The sequence below is a fragment of the Mustela nivalis genome (genome assembly GCF_964662115.1).
Source record: "Mustela nivalis genome assembly, chromosome: 9".
NCBI classification, from domain to species: domain Eukaryota; kingdom Metazoa; phylum Chordata; class Mammalia; order Carnivora; family Mustelidae; genus Mustela; species Mustela nivalis.
In genome coordinates, this window is record NC_139028.1 from 109208464 (window position 1) to 109228531 (window position 20068).

General features: G+C 39.0%; 1 protein-coding gene across 1 annotated transcript; it reads left to right on the forward strand.

The window, feature by feature from the left end:
- Positions 1-1182: 1182 nt before the first annotated feature.
- Positions 1183-16833, forward strand: LOC309840410 (oocyte-secreted protein 2-like; the record flags this gene model as incomplete). The annotated part of the gene is made up of 4 exons (XM_082682456.1): positions 1183-1201; positions 13503-13681; positions 14932-15035; positions 16647-16833. The coding sequence occupies 4 exons, from the start codon at positions 1183-1185 to the stop codon at positions 16759-16761; spliced, it is 417 nt and encodes a 138-aa protein (XP_082538582.1). The 3' UTR covers positions 16762-16833.
- Between the last annotated feature and the right edge of the window lie 3235 nt (positions 16834-20068).

Here is a 20068-nt window from a genome sequence, read left to right on the forward strand (position 1 = left end):
GATCTGTACCAGGAGGATAAATGGGAAATAAGGTAGTGTCTCCTTGCCCACTGTTGTTTAATTGGCATCCTGATCTGCCACTGATTTGAATTTTCGGGAAAGGATTAGAAGAGATGGAAGTGCCTTGTGCGCTCCCCACCCTCCACACGCCAGACCGACGTGTAAAAGATTGTAAAGAGTGGTTCACAGTTGAAGGAAGGAGATGAGTAGCCTAGTCAAACATGTAGTACAAATGAATACTACCCTTTTGGGGAATTGCTGTATCAAGACCCCACACTACTTACCTGAGATTGTAGCAGAGACTTATCTTGTGTCTTCCCATCAGCCACTTTAGCCTGTTTGTACGCTGCCGGTTCAAATGCTCAACCATCCCTGGGCCTTAGGAGTCATATGGAATATGGAGAACCCATCAGATGCTCTGTTCCTGGGTCCATTGATGTGTAGCTTAGACTACAAATTTGGACTGCATCCGTGATCAGATGCAATATGCTTGGGGAAATAAATAGCAAACAAATGACTCACAGGGCCTGGAGAGTGTGGCCAAAGTCAGTGCAATGTATAGGGATGATTAGGCCAAATGTGGAGAAAGCGTCAATGTAGTCAGGATCCAGCCAGATGCTCTGGGTGGGACTAGAGGCCCAGCAGGGTCTATTTGTTAAGAACATCCTGGCCATTGGCTGCAGGCGTTTGTCCCTGAACAGTATTTTTAGCTTTGGTTGGAGTCTTGCAGGCAGAACTGCTTTTCCATGTCCTTCTGGCAACTTCTATGAGAGTGGCCTTCCATGCATGTGGATCCAGTCCACGATGGTGTCTGAATTTTCATAAGCCACCCTCTTGTGGATCCAGGAGTCACTTGGTTGCACATCTACTTGCTCTGAGATAGAGAATAATTTGGTCTCTGCATTTACTTATTGATTGTGTTCCCCTTTGCTAATGTAGAGACCTTTTAGTGAGTATCCACATGGATAACAAAAAGCTTACTAGCAACAGAGTTCATTTTTATCTGACTATCTCATCCCTAGAGGAGGGCTTATTTTATACACCAGTCTGAGCCTTGCTACTGAGCTGACCAAGCAACCAGGCCATTAGCCACAGCCCATTAGTTGGTGAAAATACAGCAAGTCTCATTGGCTGGGGTGGCCCTGATAGCCATATTGCAGGAGGCTCTGCCCATTGTGCTACATGTTCTTTACCAGAGCAGGTAAGGGAGAGGTCCCTTTTAGGTTAGAATGTAGCCTCTCTCCTGTGCATCCTTATAGAAGGTAACTAGGAGGAGCCATCCGTGAACCAGGCCCATGCATCATCTAGGAGGTCTCTTTATCTGGGTCCTCATTAGGCTGGTAGAGTCAATGGCTCTAAGAATGATATGTCTGGGAGACAGAGAGGCATTTCTGAGATATTTTCAAGTTGGAAGACCTGTATATACCATTTCTTTGTCACTACAGAGGATTTCTGAGCCACCCGAACTCGGTAACTTGGGGCCTCTGTTCAGATGCATAACATGATTGGGACTTCTGGTCCTAAGATTATTTTACAGCCATGGGCCATGTGCTCAGTGTCTACCAAGAACCTAATATGGGCTAATATTTTTCTACTAAACGTTTAAGAAGAAAATAATTCAATCTTGAATAAATTATTTGAGAGAATTGATAAATTGGTAATAACTTCCACCTCATTTTATGAAACTAAAATAATCTTGGAAGAAAACCTGAAAAGGGTAATAAAAAGAGAAAATAATAGGTCATCACTTGCTGATATTACACAAGTATAAAAATTCTTAAAAAAGTTAGAAAAAAACCAAGTCCATTCTTAATCTCACAAAACAAACTGAGGGTTGCTGGGGGGAGGGGTTTTGGGAGAAGGGGGTGGGATTATGGACATTGGGGAGGGTATGTGATTTGGTGAGTGCTGTGAAGTGTGTAAACCTGGTGATTCACAGACCTGTACCCCTGGGGATAAAAATATATGTTTATAAAAAATAAAAAATTTAAAAAAAAAAAAAGAAAAAAGAAAAAAACCAAGTCCAGAATTACACAAATAAAGACACTGCTAATTGAGTTTGCATCAATAATGAAATCTAGACTTGATGTTCTAGAAAATTATCCATGTGTTTTACCACAATAGCAGATTAATGGATGATATAGTCATCTCAATAGATGAGTAAAAATATTTGGTAGAATCAATCAACTATAGGTGATTAAGGAGAAAAACTTTAGTTTGATTAAATTTATTAATTTTATTAAATTTGACCACATATATCAAATTAAAGAACTTTAATAAATTTAAGACCTTTAATTTGATAAAGTTTGACTCAAATATCCTATATGAAATATCACATTTTGTAATGAAATATGGTAACTTTTCTTCTGAGATCAAGAATCAGGTGAAGGTACCCACTATGACCACTTTTGTCACTCTTTGTTGGAGGTTCTGGGTAGAGTACATGGTAGCATTAAGGAATGAAAGATAAAATAGCTATCAAGTAAAAAGAAAACTGCCATTGTCCCCAGGTGAATAGTTTCATATGTGAAAAATACCAAGAATCTATAGATAAATTATTAGAGTATTATATGGAAAGCAACTAAAATTTAGTATACCAGCACAGGTAAAAAAAAATAATATAATTCCAATAGCATGAAAATATCAAATACTTATGAATAAACCTGAAAAAAATATGCAAGGACTCCAAAAAGAAAATTATCAAGCTTCCTGCTTAGACCTAAAAAGAGCTAAAAAAAAGATGAGATATTATGTTCATGAACTAAAGCCATGCATTATAGATTCATTCCAATACAGGTCAAATCACACTTTTTTAAAAGTAGGCTCCACAGTCCCAGCATGAGCCCAACACAAGGCCTTGAACTTACAAGCCCATGATCAAGACCTGAGCTGAGGTCAAGAGTCAAATGCCCAAGCGACTGAGCCAGGCTGGCACCCCCACATCAGATTTTCTCTTTTAAACTTAAACTTGGAAAGCAGTTTTTGAAAATAAAGAAATAGTAGATGAAAAAGTTCTAGAGATTTCTTGTAAAACATGCTTATAGTTAACCACCCCATACTGTACACTTAAAAATTTGTTTAAAAGCATAAGTAAAATACAGAAAAATATATAGAAGTGCAAATTTCAAGAAATTATGGGCAGGCAATTGACCAAATAAATATAGTCAAAGCACTCTCAGAGTATATGTGGGACTTACTATACCTAATATCAAGACAAACTGTAAATTGATTATCAGCAAGATAGTGTGATATTGGTGTAGGAGTAGATAAGGAAACCAACTCAAAACTACAAAACACTGCTGAAAGAAACTAAAGACCAAGTAAGTTCTGTGTTCATGGATTGGAAAATTTATATTATTGAGAAGACAATACTCCCCCCGCTCCCAAGCAATCTATAGATCGAATACAATCCTTATTAGGATCTCAGTGGCATTTTTAAAAAAGAGAAATGGGGAAACTGATCCTAAAACTCATATGGAAATCCCAAATAGGCGAAACAATCCTGAGAAAGAATAAACTGAGATGATATACACGTCCCAATTTCAAAACACATTACAAAGGTATAATAATCAAAACTATGTTACTGGCATAGGGATAAACATAGATGAATGGAATAGAATTGAGAATCCAAAAATAAATCCACTACATCTGTGATCAACTGATTTGCAGCAAGGATGCCAAGATCACTAAATGAAGAAAGAATAATCTCTTGGCAAATGGTGCTGGGCAACAGGATGTCTATATGTATAAGAATGAAGCTGGAATCCTACTACTCCTCATACATAAAATTTAACTCCACATGTAACAAAGACCTAAATGTGGGAGCTAAAATTATAAAATCCTTCAAAAAAAACATAGTGGTAAGTTTTCATAACCTTGGATATGACAAGGAATTTCTATTTTATTCTGTTAATTGGTATTGGAAATGAGATTATTCTTGATTTTCTTTCCAGATGGCTTGCTAGTATATGGAAATGTCACTGATTTTTGTATGTTGGCTTTGTATTATGCCACTTTATTAAATTATTCCTGGTGTGTCCATAGAATAGGTTTAATTTCTAGCCTCATCCATTGCTAGGTGTAAAAGACCTTGGTAAAACTATTAACCAAATTATTTAATTGTATCCATTAGGAAATTGGAGCCTGAAGAGAGTACACATAGTCAAACAGCTCATTTTTGTTAAAACAAGGGCAAAAATTTGAAGCTCCCAACTCAAGGGTTCCTTCAATCTACCATATCATTCTCTCTGGGCTGGGCTCATAGAGTAGCAGGCTGTGGATTTCATGCAAAGAATTTTGGCTTACGACTGCAGTGAGGGGCACATAGATGCAATGAGATGGCCTGAAGCTTTTGGAGGAGAGCAGTATCACAATCAGATCTTTGCTAGTGGAACGAGCTGGCCCTGGAGTATGTGATGGGATGAATGGGGATAGGCTAAGTCTACAAAAACAAGCAAGAAGTTATCACAGTGGTCCATGTGGGGGGGAAAAAAAGCTTCCAACTAGGACAATGACAAGAGTTGTACATGTTTAGCTACCATTTTTGGAGTGCGTACAGTGTGCCAGATATGGAGCATAATCTTATCTAATCCTCACACCACCCTCAGAGCCGTTATTGTCACCATGTTACGGATGAGGAACTCAGAGTCTGGAGTTAAATAACCAGCCCAAGATTATAGAGCTAGTAAGGGGCACATTCAGGATTCAAATTCCAGTCTGATGCTCTTACCCATTCACTGTTCCGTTGCTTCTCAAACTTCAAAATGCATGCCCGTCAGCTAGGGACGTTGTTAAAATTCAGATCCTTTCCCCCTCCAAGTTTTAAAAGAGAAGGATTTTCCCCACTATATTGAAATATAATTCACAAATAGGAATTACATATTTAATCTGCTGTAAGGCTCTCATGCCCAAATTTAATTTAAGCAATAGACACCTAAAATAAATTCCTGTTGATTTTAAAGAACTTAAAATACAGTAAAAATATTTTGTAGAACGGACATAGCCTTGAGGTTTCTTATGATGACAGGTGTACTGTTTTGGTGTCCTTTGTTATATCAATTCATAATCCTGGAGATTCCTATAGCTACATTTGATAATGCTTACCAACAATTATCCTGCCTTTATTTATTTATTTTTTTAAAGATTTTATTTATTCATCAGAGAGAGAAAGCACGCACAAGTAGGTAGAGGAAGAGAGAGAAGCAGGCTCCCTGAGAGGAAGTAGCCTGATGTGGGACTCAATCCCTGGACTCTGGAATCATGACCTGAGCTGAAGGCAGCAGCTTAACCGACTGAGCCACCCAGGCGTCCCTATCCTGCCTTTAGAAGCTGAGGCAATCCATAGGACACATATATAATTTCTAATGGTTAATTTATTAAGCTTTTACTTCTGAGATGGAGCTTCTTAAAGGATGGTTTTTGCCAAAATAACAGAACCAGGTTATCCCTATCCACAATCCCTTTGTCTCAAGATTTTGCACTAGTTTTAATTGGACAAAAGTGCTCTGTGAGTACCTTTTTTCAGCCCCCCCCCCCCGCAAGAATGTACATTCATAAGACGCCTTTTGGTCGAGGAAAATTAAATCAGAAAGCAGTGTTTTTCCAAACTTAGACCACGATTCTGTGAGTTTGTCGGAATCTCCTGGAGCTGGTTACAAGTACAGATTAGCACATCTTGTCCCAGTTTAGTGGGTCTGAATCATTGGCTGGGAGGCAGGGACATTGGATTCTTTACATGAGAATCCAGAGTAAATACAAAATGCAGTATTTTCAATGAATTCATAAGGGATATTTCTGTATCACCCAGAAGGATCCCTCAAAGCATCTTGCAAAGCCCTACTTTAACAGTCCAATCAAATGTATCAAATATTAGGTGAGACACAGTCTCAGACACATCCGTGTGTTTGGGGAAGACACAACTGGTGTGTGGGGCTATAGTCTAGAATCACTTCTCACATTCTCCCTCCTGACTTTTTTTCTTACTTAGAATTATAAAAACTACAAGATGGGATTGGGAGGGAGACAAACCATAAGACACTCTTCATCTCTCAAAACAAACTGAAGGTTGCTGTGGGGTGGACGATAGGGATAGGGCGGCTGGCTTATGGACATTGGGGAGGGTATGTGCTATGGTGAGTGCTGTGAAGTGTGTAAGCCTGATGATTCACAGACCTGTACCCCTGGGGCAAATAATACATTATATGTTAATAAATATAATTTAAAAAATAGAATTATAAAAACTTCAGCTATAAGAAGAAAAAGCCAAAGCTGTGCTGAGGGTACTTTCTAGAATGCTAGGTCACCACCCACAGCTGAAAGGCAAGAGATTTACAAACACTTGAAGAGGCTCACCTCCTTGATTTCTTTTTCCTGTCGTACCTTGGTTTGAGATCTGAAGCAAGGAAGGTTTCTGGCATGTTAGGAGGGCTCCTCGTGCTTTCTGTGTTGATTTATAGTCTTAATTATTGTAAGAGAAACAGGGAATTTTGGAGGGTGATAATTTCGAGCCGTGGAGGTGATTTTTTTTTAACATATTAATATAGCTGTTGACTTTGGGGATTTGTTTTTTAATAACCTGGTATGAAAATTCATGCAAGGAACTCTCATTAAAATGGAGTTGGGAGCTTCAGAAGGAGCGGGGGTAGGGGGCAGTCTCACGCCCTACCACTCCTTGTCAATTGGGAACCCAACAGGAAGAGAGAGACCTTGCAACCTTGCATTAGATACTTTGGCTACTAGGCATTACTGTCCCCAGCAGGGGTCAGAAAGACGTTTGGCTTCCCCCAGCAACAGTCCTGCCAGTGAGACAATCACAACTCAGCTAATGAAAACTCACTATACTCAGAGATCCCAGGTTGCTCCAAAGGTCTTGTTTTATAGCAGCCTGCCCAACTGCCCCTCTTCGTCTATGAAAGAGTGTTCCTCTCCTTTGTTTTCCAGACTTGCCTATAGTTCTGTATTCTTTCTTGTTCTGCTATTCCTGAGAAACCCATCTTTTGCTGGTAAAATAACCAGCATTTTTAATTTTAAGCCTAACACTGCTGATCAATAACCTGCTAACAGCTAACAAATGTCAGGTTCATTCTTCTTTGTTCCACTGCATTTTTTGTTTATTCTATCCATCATCACCATGATTCTGTGCTGCACCTCCCTTCCAACCCCAATCCCTCCTGCAGACTCTAAGCCAGAGGTGCGTGATGATCAGGTGAGGGTGAAGATAAGATCTGAAAACAGAGACCAAGACATAGGTTTACTGGATGAACTTACATTCAAGGTTCCAGGAGTGGTGGACTGGACAAAGGATCTGCTGCTGGGATCTGTGTAGCAACTTAGCCTAGCAACTCTTTGTAGGCTTTCCCATCCTCGAAGGGCCAGCCTTCCAAGGAGGTCACATCCTGCCATCTGAGCACTTCCTTACAAGGGAGATGTTCTGGTTTGGCCATGCTGGGAGTCCCTGACCTTGAATACTGAACATGAATTTCTGCACATTCTGCTCGATTGAATATAGAGGGAAGACAGGAATCTCTACTTTCTTAATATAGTGATTAACAAGGGTATTCAGGATGTGTTTGTACAAACCAGCCTTCCAGCACATATGCCATACAACCTCTGGTTAGGTAATTAATTCTTAATTAATTAATTAATTCCTATTAATTCCCACTATGTTTCACAAACTTCTTCCTGGCTCATGTCTTAGGAATTTTGGATTTGGGGTGAGTTCCTGCCACTTTGATGACAGAGGCTCCTTTTGCCTCAATTATTTGTGCAAATTATGTGTTCAACACTTGTTTTCCTTCCAGAGTGTTAAATTTTGGTATGTGCTAGGCAGTGGATGGTGATGTGATTGGCCCTTGATAAACACCCTGAATGCTGAGTTTGTAGATAACATTTCACATGTCACCACAACTCACTGCAGGAGGAATTAAGCACATCTCGTGTGCCTCCACTGGGAGAGAACCCTTGGAAGCTTGCACCTGTTTTCATTTGGACTCTGGATCATGCACCTTTCCTTCGCTCTATATCCTTTTGCTGTACTAAGTCATGGTGTGATATGACCATGCTATGCCATGATTATCAAGTCCTCCTAGCAAATCATCAAAACAGGGGATGGTTTTGGAGACCCAGACACAGAGGTGATCTTGTAAACTTTAAAAAAAATAAAAATAAAACTTCCAAAGAATTAAATATATAGGAACTTCCACCTTGCTAGAGAAGTAACTGCATAGAAAAAAAGAAACAAATAAATTAAATGGAACTCAAGTTTTACAAAAAAAAAAAAGAAACTATGATAAATAAGAACATAAATTAATATAGAGGAAATTAAAAATTCTTTTTTTGAGGTTTCAGTGATCACTTTTTATGTAAAATGTTGGTAGCTGTTCAAAAGACAGAAATCTAAAGAGACAGAGAACTTAGAACTCATCACATATCTATCAGTAAAATGGTGTTGGAATAGGATATATTCAAGCAAATTTTTCTAACTGTAAACAAAGGAAAATTCTCACATTTCATAAACAATCTTAAACTCTTAAAAAAAAAGGTGTCATATATCTTCTCAATTCATAGTAACTGGCTATAATAGCAGATTCCAAAGCTGTTGTCCCATGTATGAATATAAATGTATAGAAAAATATTGTTTATGGAACAAATTCATGTGTCTGTTAGCCATTTGTATGTCTTCTTTGGAGACATGTCTGTTCATGCCTTCTGCCCATTTTTTGACGTGTATTTGTTTTTTCAGTGTTGAGTTTGAGGAGTTCTTAATAGATCTTGGATATCAGCCCTTTGTCTGTAGTGTCATTTAGGAATATCTTCTCCCATTCCATGGGTTGCCTTTTGGTTTTGTTGACTGCTTCTTTTGCTGTGCAGAAGCTTTTTATCTTGATGAAGTCCCAACAGCTCATTTTCGCTTTTGTTTCCTTTGCCTTTGGAGACATGTCTTGAAAGAAGTTGCTGTGGCTGATGTCGAAGAGGTTACTGCCTATGTTCTCCTCTAGGATTTTGATAGATTCAGATCAAAAGCTTTTGCCCAGCAAAGGAAACAGTTAACAAAACCAAAAGATAACTGACAGAATGATATTTGCAAGCGACATATCAGATAAAGGGCTAGTGTCCAAAATCTTTAAAGAACTTAGCAAACTCAACACCCAAAAAACAAATAATCCAATCAAGAAATGGGCAGAGGACATGAACAGACATTTCTGCAAAGAAGACATCCAGATGGCCAATAGACACATGAAAAAGTGCTCCATATCACTTGGCATCAGGGAAATACAAATCAAAACCACAATGAGGAATCACCTCACACCAGTCAGAATGGCTAAAATTAACAAGTCAGGAAATGACAGATGCTGGTGAGGATGTGGAGAAAGGGGAGCCCTCCTACACTGTTGGTGGGAATGCAAGCTGGTGCAACCACTCTGGAAAACAGCATGGAGGTTCCTCAAAAAGTTGAAAATAGAACTACACTATGACCCAGCAATGGCACCACTGGGTATTTACCCTAAAGATACAAATGTAGTGATCCGAAGGGGCACGTGCACCTGAATGTTTATAGCAGCAATGTCTACAAATAGCCAAACTATGGAAAGAACCTAGATGTCCATCAACAGATGAATGGATAAAGAAGATGTGGTATATATAGGTGGAATATTATGCAGTCATCAAAAGAAATGAAATCTTGCCATTTGCGACCATGTGGATGGAACTAGAGGATATCATGCTTAGTGAAATAAGTCAATTGGAGAAAGACAACTATCATATGATCTCCCTGATATGAGGAAGTGGAGATGCAACATGGGAGGCTTGGGGGGTAGGAGAAGAATAAATGAAACAAGACGGGATCAGGAGGGAGACAAACCATCAGTGACTCTTAATCTCAAGAAACAAACTGAGGGTTGCTGGGGGGAGGGGGGAGGGAAAGGAGGGTGGGGTTATAGACATTGGGGAGGGTATGTGCTATGGTGAGTGCTGTGAAGTGTGTAAACCTGGTGATTCTGTACCCCTGGGGATACAAATACATTATATGTTTATAAAAAAATAAAAAAATAGAAATCTATGGTATTGGAACACTATGGTATTCAATCCAGCATCTTTAAAAATTATAATTCAGCATAATAATTTGAGAAGTCATTTGGGAGTAACAAATACAGCAAATCTTCAGTTTTTGTCTTTCAGCACTTTGAATAGATCATCCCACTCTCTTCCGGCCTGTAATGTTTCCTTGGGAAACTGTATAAAACCTGAACTCACTGTGCTTAAGTTTGAGGCGAACATATGTACTTTTGTACACTATTTATGTTAGTTTTGTGTGTGTGTGTGTGTGTGTGTTTTGAGAGAGAGAGAGCATGTGTATGGAGCTGGAGGGGAAGGGGAAGAGGGAAGGAGAAAGAATCTTAGTTCTCAAGAACTGAGCCAGGCTCAATCTCACAACCTGAGCCAAAATTGAGACTAGGATGCTCGAGACTGAGTCACCCAGGCCCCTCTACTTTGTTTTTTTTTTTTTTTTTTAATTTATTTTTTATTTTCAGCATAACAATATTCATTATTTTTCACCACACCCAGTGCTCCATGCAATTCGTGCCCTTTATAATACCCACCACCTAGTACCCCAACCTCCCACGCCCCACCCCTTCAAAACCCTCAGATTGTTTTTCAGAGTCCATAGTCTCTCATGGTTCACCTCCCCTTCCAATTTCCCCCAACTCCCTTCTTTGTTTTTATATGTATTTCTTGTACACTATTAACTTTGGCTAGACTGCTTACATTTGTTATCCCTTTTAATACTCACAATAAACTTACAAGGGAAATAATATTATTATACCTCCTTTTTACAGAGTGTGAATGTGAGCCTTAACTTGTTTGACTTTCCCAAACTTGAGTAAACAGAGAGTAGAGAAACTGATCTATGATTCCAGAGGTTAAGCTCTTCACCAGTGGACTCTGACGCCTTCTGGAACAATACTAGACGCTTGCATTGGAATCATTTAAGATTACTTTTTAAAAAGATTTCATTTATTTATTTGAGAGATAGAGAGAGAGAAAAAACATAAGCAGGAGGAAGGGCAGAGGGAGAAGCAGACTCCATGCTGAGCAGGGAGCCCAAGGCTCCAACCCAGGACCCTGAGATCATGACCTGAGTAGAAGGGAGATACTTAACCGACTGAGCCACCGAGGCAGCCCTGGAATGATTTAAAAGATAAATGTAAAGCTTATGAATTTTAGATCATAGAAATGTTAGGATCAGGAGAAAGTAAAAAAAAAGAAAATGAAAGACAGAAAAACAGCATGTGGACTTGTCACTTGGGTATCTCTGCTGCTGATTTCTTCCAGACAAACCTGGAGAAAAAAAAGAAAGAAATATCTTTTGATTTCACATATATATGATTTAGGCTATTCTGCTTATTAGAAGGACACCTGAAAAAAAAAAATCACCTGGCAGAAACAGGTTCCTACAATTTAGCATTTATTGGAAGTGTTGTGGGCCATGCCAGCCTCCCAGGCCATCTCAGCAGGCCTCAGGCAGACACCCTCATCAAACAGCACTTTTTGCCTGATATGCTTCCCGGAGATTCAGTGTTTGGGGAGTCTGGAGAATTGTAGATTTCAGCTGGTTGACACTGTGAGAGTGCCCCAGGGGGCTCTCTAAATCAGTAGAAAAATGAAGGCAGCTGAGAGTGGGATGCCACACATACTCACTTAAGGCCGGCCCCTCTTCCTGTTTCCTGAGAAGTGCTGGCTGGGGGTCTGCTCAGATGAAGTTCTCTGTGGCTTTAGGGGTCTGGACGCTCCTTGCTGCCTTGACTTGGCCTTGCACTGAGAGTATCTGTGGTAAATGGCCAGCTCTGGAGAACACTTCCTTGGAAGGGTTATGGTCACTTTCCTTGCAGGGACGCTTCTCTCAAAGAGATCGGACCTTACAATTAGATAGAAGAGAAATGCTTTTGGGCAAAGAAGACTGGAGTCTATATACTGAGGCCATCTGCAGTGGAGGGGGCAGAGCAGAGCACTGGGACCATCTGTAGAGGGGGACTCAAGGCATTGGGACCATCTGGGGTTGGGGAGAACAGGGCATCAGGGCCATCTGGGGTCAGGGTAGGAGGGCATTGATACTTGGTTGTGATCCATGATCCTGGGGTTCAAGGAAGATTCTGTTTCATCCAATTTGTGTAGCAGCTACCTGTGCTCCTCAGGCTTTCCCTCAAATAATTTCTCAGTCACTTGAGACATGACCTCATGATGTCAGACTGAAATGACCCTAATATAGTATGAAAAAAAAAAAAAATGAAGCCAGAGGCTCCCTTGCCTGTATGTCCATGTCTACTTACCTATCAAATCCATCTTTAATCAACTGTTGGAACTCTCTTCTTCCTTTGGGAAGGATCTTAGGATAATAGGATAATATTTCAAACACATGGATAATAATCCAAACGCTAGGATAATATTTCAAACACATGGAGCCATTTGGAGCTTACTATCACTGATGTAGATCACCTGCCTTCTCCAATGCTACTTTTCCCCCTCAAAACATCTCCCTGAATTTTCTTACTTTCCTGATGATTTATCTGTAAAGACCAAGAACTTACAGGCTTAAATAATGTTGGAATCTCTTGCTTCTGACATAGGAATGTTTTTTCATGCTGGGAAGATTTAGATCTTAAAAGCGTTTAAAAATATCCTGGATGCATTCCAAGGTCTTCTATTACTCTTTTAGGAGCTTTCCTAGTCAAGGTTTGAACCTCTAGCTACTCTTTTCTTTGTGAATTCTGGCTTTTTATTATTAATTTATAATGGACATGTAAGTGAGCACCAATCCTATAGGAAAGAAGATATTAGGCAATTAGTCCCTCTGACACATGAAGGGCTTGCTCAGTGTCATGTGAGAAACTGTGGTTAATGTCCATCTGGCATATTTGGTCAGAATCCAGCACACTTTTACTTCCACAGGATACATGAATCCATTAGAAATAGTGATTATTCTTAAAGGACTGATTTTTCGCTCTTCAGTGGACTTTCTCTCTTCAGAGTCTTTCCTCTATGGCTCTGTTTGTCTCTGGTTCTGGTTTCTCCGGACACGGGTCGTACTCTTCCGCTCTTTTTCTTCTTCCTCTCCAACAAGCATTCCTGGGAATATGTCTCTTCTACTCAAATGCATTGCATTTTACTTCTGTCCCTATGTTTAGCCCTAGGTAGACCCCCCTCTTTGGCATCTAATTTTTTTAAGAGGAGGCACAGGACTAGAAGATGGTCATTTTCTTATTCTTATGGGTCGATGTTCTTCCCTGTGAAATAACTGAAGTCTAATTAGTTGAGGATATAATGATGCAGATATTTTGGAAACTAACGGTGATGTGAAAACTTTTATATGTTGTTCTTTAAGCCTTGATTATGTCAGAGAAAGAAATACCTGTTAGTTAATCACAGAGGGCATAGCTGAATAATCTTCGAATTCTTTCCTGAGATAAATACATATCTGATATTTTCTCTTATGATTCTTTCCGCAGTGAAAGTAAGTTGTTCTATGGACTGGTTGATGATTTCAGTTAGCCCATGTGGGTACAGCAGCAATCTGTATATATTTGCTGATGAATTATATCTGGGATCAGGTTGCCCTGTGACTCGGATACAAACATATGCATATGATTTTATATACCCTGTATATGACTGTGGGATCAGGATAAAGGTGAGACTCGTGATTATTTATAAAAATAACTTCTAAATAGTTTTTTAGATCTTTATACCTGGTACTAAAATTATTGTCTTTCTTGTTTTGTTTTAAAGAGCAAATTTTGCTTCTAATTATCATAATTTATGGGTGACAAAAACACAGTTCCTTACTTATCATTCACTAGACATTGGGACGTCTGTGTGCGTAGGACCTGAGGACATGCAATTCCAGACTGGTTAAGGAAACCGATTTTAAGTTGTCCCTAGGCTATGCTTGTATTTTACTAAAGCTTAGCAGACAATCTTAAATTCCTTTTGGTGCTCCTAATGGGAAGGTCACAGTTCCTAGAAAGGTATATCCTATTCATTGGGTCATTTGAGTTGCCTGTGCTTTGAGGATGTGTGTCTATACAGCAAATAGATTTTTACTGGGATAAAGTCTCTCATGTTTTCTTCTAGGCATAAATCTTCAACTGTATTATTATCCTGGAATATTATCTTTTCATAGATTCCCTTATTTGAACAGGTTATATTCATACTACAGAGATATTTTGTCCAGTGACTAACTGTAATAGTCACCTACAAATAAGGTGTTGGCTCTATTAGAAATGAGAGAATGGAATGAAGCTTTAGAAGGCGCTTTTATAATGTTTCCAGGGTGCAAAGCTGGTTAATGGTAGTATAGACACCAAACCAGGACGATTACCCTTCAAAGCTTATACTTTAAACCACTCTGTTATTTGACCTCCAAATCCTCCTTTTTGAGAGAACTGTTGGAAATCTTTCCATTAATGAGTCATAAAGATGGCTCTCATTGGCAGTTTAGGTTTGCTCCTATGTTCTATTAAGATTTTTTTCCCCCCAGGCACTTTATTTATTTTTTATTTTTTTTAAAATATTTTATTTATTTATTTGACAGAGAGAAATTACAAGTACACTGAGAGGCAGGCAGAGAGAGAGAGAGAGAAGGAAGCAGGCTCCCTGCTGAGCAGAGAGCCCGATGCGGGACTCGATCCTAGGACCCTGAGATCATGACCTGAGCCGAAGGCAGCGGCTTAACCCACTGAGCCACCCAGGTGCCCCATCCCCCCAGGCACTTTAAATACGCTCTTACAGATAATACTTCTCTCTGTCCCAGCGGGTTGTCAGACCATTGTGACAGTAGCCAACTTTGAGATTGTAAATGTTTTCTACTTCTTACTCAAATGTGTGTATGCCTCCCCTGTTACTAGAAGTATCTTCTATTTAACCTTTCTGCTCCCTTAGGTTGTTTCGGAGGATACTCTCCTTTTCCAAACTGAGATGTACTTTAACCCTCGGAATCTGCATTGTGACCCTCAGAAGATCCCTTTGGAGTGTTCTGCCTCTAGGTGAGTCCAATAGACCAGCCTTCTTTGAGATGTATCTGCTTCCCATTTACTTAAGATACTTCTGCAGAAACACGAACTTTAGACTTGATTCACCCATAACCATACGTCCAAATGTGAAAATAGCCTCCCTAAAAATACTTAATACTTTTATTTTTTATATACATTCTAGTATAATGAGGTTATTTTGCAACAACTGAACCACAAAGAAGACTCATTACTCAGTCGCCTTAATAAATGGAAGAATCAAGCCTGATACTATTTTTCAGTGTCTCCTCCTTCCTAATACTTTAATACACCTCATGGTTTAATTCCATGTTAATAGAAGGGAATATAAGTTCTTCATTTTAATACTAACTCATGGAATACATGAAAGGAAAGGTTTATCAACCTAATCATTAAAAGCATTTTGCTTGCAGTTCTGTGGAGCTGAGACATTGAATCTCAAAGGGACCCCACATGAACTTTGAGTCCAAGTAAAATGGTATGTGGTGAAACACTTTAATATTTACGTTGAATGTCACAAGTTACAAATCTTGTCACTGTAATATTTACATTGATTGTTATCAGTTACAAATCTTGGAAAAAATTTTATCCTTGTTTAATGTGTGAAAATAGTTGACATAAAAAAAGAAGGTAGAACTCAGAGCAAATGTGCAGTATTTTTTGCAGGGAGAATTTTTTTAAGCAGGCTCCATGCCCAATGTGGAGCCCAGTTCAGGGCTTGAACTCACAACCCTGAGTCAAGACCCGAGCTAAAATCAAGAGTCGGACGCTCAAAAGACTGAGCCACCCAGGCACCCCTGGTATTTTATTTTTTTATTGTTGTAAAATATATGTAAGCTGAAATTTATCATTTTAACCATTTTCAAGTGTACAGCTCAGTGACATTATATACACTCATATTGTTACATCCTCTTGATACTCTTTTAACTTATTTCCATAAGGCATGTGTAAGGCTGAGGAGCTTAGTGACACTCTGGGAAGTAGCTGACACTAACATTTGATTCTGTAGAGAAATACACATACACACACACACATTTTCATTCCTATATATTAGCCAATGCTTAGAGTAATATGAAATGTTGTGAAATAATGCTCTGGAGCTATTGCTTCTCCATAGGCTACATGATCACTAATGATAACACCGGCATTTCTGCTTCAACAGTGATTTTTGTGTTGTTTGCAGCTCATCTTCCTTTGGGAAAAATGAAAACTAGGCCAAAAAAGATAGACAGTTAGCTTACTGGTGTTACAGCATACTTTTTTACTGCTATACACACACACACACACACACACACACACACACACACACACACACACCCTGTGCCACTACTACACTAGTTCAGATTAAACTCTGGCAGCTTTTACTTACTATTCTTAGGATCTACTTGTCTGAATCCATTTTCCTGGGCATTTTCGTACTTGACTAAAGCAAGCATTTCAAATCACCTGTTCTGCAGAGGGTCTGGGCACTGTGCCACATCCTTAAATCACTATACTGAAAATGGCCACAGGGGTAAAAATAACTTAATAACTTGGACCCAAGTATAGACTCAGGGAGACCAGGTGCCAAGTATGCCAACAATATCTGCTCCTGTCTTTTTTCTTTAGGAAATCAGTGTGGCTTACACCAGTTTCTACAGAAAATGAAATAAAATTGGACCCCAGTCCCTTTATTGCTGACTTTGAGACAACACCGGAAGAACTAGGCTTACTAAGTCCTTAAGGAGGAATGGAGCATTGGAACTGACGTCATGAGTTTTGTTGGAAAAACCTTTTTTGTATTAAAAAAAAAGTTGGTATAAATCTTTTCTTAGATATCTTCTCCCTAAAAATCCCTGATTCAGGGAAGAAATATATATATATATATACACACAAAAATATATAAATATATATATATTTTTCATCAGGGGTATAGCTTATTAATTTAGTGTTAACTACTGGTAATTTATACCACCCATTTAAATTTTATTTTCTATTCTATACAGTAGAACAAAATGTCCCCAATGACAATAATTTGATCCAGTTGATATGAACCTTTGAGAAATATGTTCTAAATGTTTTTTAGTAAAAGTAAAGAATGGAGATAGGTATCTAAATATGCCAGAGACTAACTTGGTGCAGAGTTTAAAATTTAATGTACTAACTCTCAGGACAAAGTGCTTTTGTGTGAAGACACTTTAACTCGTGTGGCTTTCCTAATTAATTGGTACAATTGTTTCCTAAAAATAATTCAATGTTTGTCATATTTGATTGTTGCAGAAGGAAATTAGATTCATATTCTAGAATTTAAATAGCCACTCTCTTTAAAAAAAAAAGATTTGTATTTATTTATTTGACAGAGAGAGACACAGCGAGAGAAGGAACACAAGCAGGGGGAGTGGGAGAGGGAGAAGCAGGCTCCCTGCTAGACAGGGAGCCTGATGTGGGGTTCTATCCCAGGACCCCCTGGGATTATGCCCTGAGCCAAAGAAAGATGCTTAATGACTGAGCCACCCAGGTGCCCCTAAATAACCACTTTCTTAATTGAAATTTGATGTCAGGTTTTCTGTTCTTTCCCTGATGGGATTTTTCCACACTTGAAATAATCAATGGATTGAGGTAGTCAAGGGTAGTATCTTCCCACCATGCTATCAATATAATCATGAATTTATATTCATCCTTTATATATATAAATGATATATTCATCATGATATATTCATCATGTAACTGGTGATAAATAGAAAAAAGTGACTTTTGGGGCACCTGGGTGGCTCAGTGGGTTAAGCCTCTGCCTTCAGCTCAGGTCATGATCTCAGGGTCCTGGGAGCAAGCCCCGCATTGGGCTCTCTGCTCAACGGGGAGCCTGCTTCTCCCTCTCTCTCTCTGCCTGCCTCTCTGTCTGCTTGTGATCGTTCTGTCAAATAAACAAATAAAATCTTAAAAAAAAAAAAGTGACTTTTTTGTATATTGCATGGGAAGACTCCTTCTTTGGACATCTTTTCCCTAAAGAGGGAGTCTTCCCATGTAATATACAAAAAAGTCACTCTTGACTTTTGGTATATTTCTTATATCAATTAGGAGAAAGAAGTTGTTCAATTTGTTTTTCAATCGCTTTGTAAATATATATATTTTGGGTGTCATATGAGCCTGGAGTCTGATTTTTGCCAAGGTATTTTTCATTAAAATATTTTCATTAAATTTTTAGTGCTACTATTATATCATTTTCAATAAAATGCTGCTTGGAGTTGTTTACTCATCAGAGAATTTAAATATTGTCACAATGGGCATCTACCTTTTACAGTCAATATAAAAGTAAGAGGTAACCCTTCTGTAAGGCTTAACATGTGTCAGGTGATATTACCAGCATCTAATGACAACTTACTTGATTCTAATAACCCCAAAGTTATGTGTGAATATTACACCAATTTTACAGAGAAGAAAAAAAAATCAGTTAAATCATTTCCCAGCTGCTTTTAAAATTAGTGATCTTCTCCTACTCTTAGAGGAAAAGCTTTCAGTTTTTCACCTTCAGGTGTGGTGTTCACTAAGGGCTTGCTTTATGCAGGTTTTACTATGTGAAGGTACGTTCTATCTTTCTGTAATTGGTTGACAGTTTATCATGAAAAGATGCTGAATTATTTTGGTGAAGGTGTCCCTTAAATAATCGTCATTCCTTTTTTGGAAATCAAAACTAGAAAGAAAATCACAAGAGTGTCTCTGTTGTTAGATGTTCCTCTTTTAAGTTGTAGCAGGTAGCCTGCCTTGACTCTGAAGAGCCTTGTAAGTTTTTGTGTATATGCTCCTTCTGTTTCATTCTATGTAAGTGACTGAAGGGTGGACTCATGCAGAACATTTACAAAGGATGGATGATGCCTAAATGTATAGGACTATACACCTGACAAAGGAAACTGATTGTTATAAATTATATTTCAGAGAGCCTGACGTAAAAAAATTATGCTAGCCTGATTACAAGGCACAATAGCTCATCCCATATGAACCTAATGGCATGGAAATACATTTAATAGTACATCAGTTAGACTTTTCAACTGGAATTTCTTGTTCTATTAGAAAATGAAAGTTGTCCTATGAAATATATGCTCTTAAAAAGAAAAGTATTGAGAGGCCAATAGCGATTTTGGTAGAGAGATGGAAAGGAGACGGAATCACGAGGCGGGGGAGTGTGGAGGCAGGAAGTGGTAAGGATCGAAAGACATTTGGGCTGAGGAACCCAGGCAAGTTCTACTTGAGTAGCTCAACCACAGCCCAACTAGTAGAGAGTACCCCCCCGCCACGCCTGCCGCCAAATAGTCCATTAAAAGGCCCCCAAACTCCCTGCTAAAAACCTGTAGGCTGACTCTGAAAAGGAGGCAAGAGTGACTTGGTGGCTCCCTCAGGGAATGACTTACCAAGAACCTTGGTGGGCTGAGGGGCGGAGTGGTAGCCCAGAGTTGACAACATGTTTGGCAATGGTCAGGAAATGATCCAAGGGAATAGAGTGGAATTTGTGCCCTAAGTAAGGTTGATGAGATTTGGCAGATCAAAATACAAGATTCCCGGTTAAAGTTGGATTTCTCATAGTATTATTTCTGTTGTAATTATATTTCATGCAATATTTGGGACTTTAAATAATCAAATATCATATGTGGCATACTTAAATATTTTTTAAGTTGTTGTTTTCCTGAAATTCAAATTTAACTGGGACTTCTGAATTTTATCTGGCAACCTTAGTCCCAATCCAGCCAGAGCAAAGCAGTGTTCTAGCAGCAGAGGCTAGCGGGGAAGGTCAGGAAGGAAGATGCTCTCCAAGGCTGTATCTACTCTAGGTCATTCTCACTGTAGAAGAAGAGCACTGGAGATTAATTTAAGAACTTGTTCAAGGGCCAAAGGATTGGCTTGAACAATGTCCAGGGAAGACTTCCAGAACGTGTGCTGCTGACTGAGGGATCAAAGTGATCCCACTGATTTAGCCCTGGCAGGTGCCCAGTGTGAAGTCGGCGGCTTCCCAAGTGTTGTATCCCTGTTTGGACACTAGAGGGGGCAGCCTTGTCAGA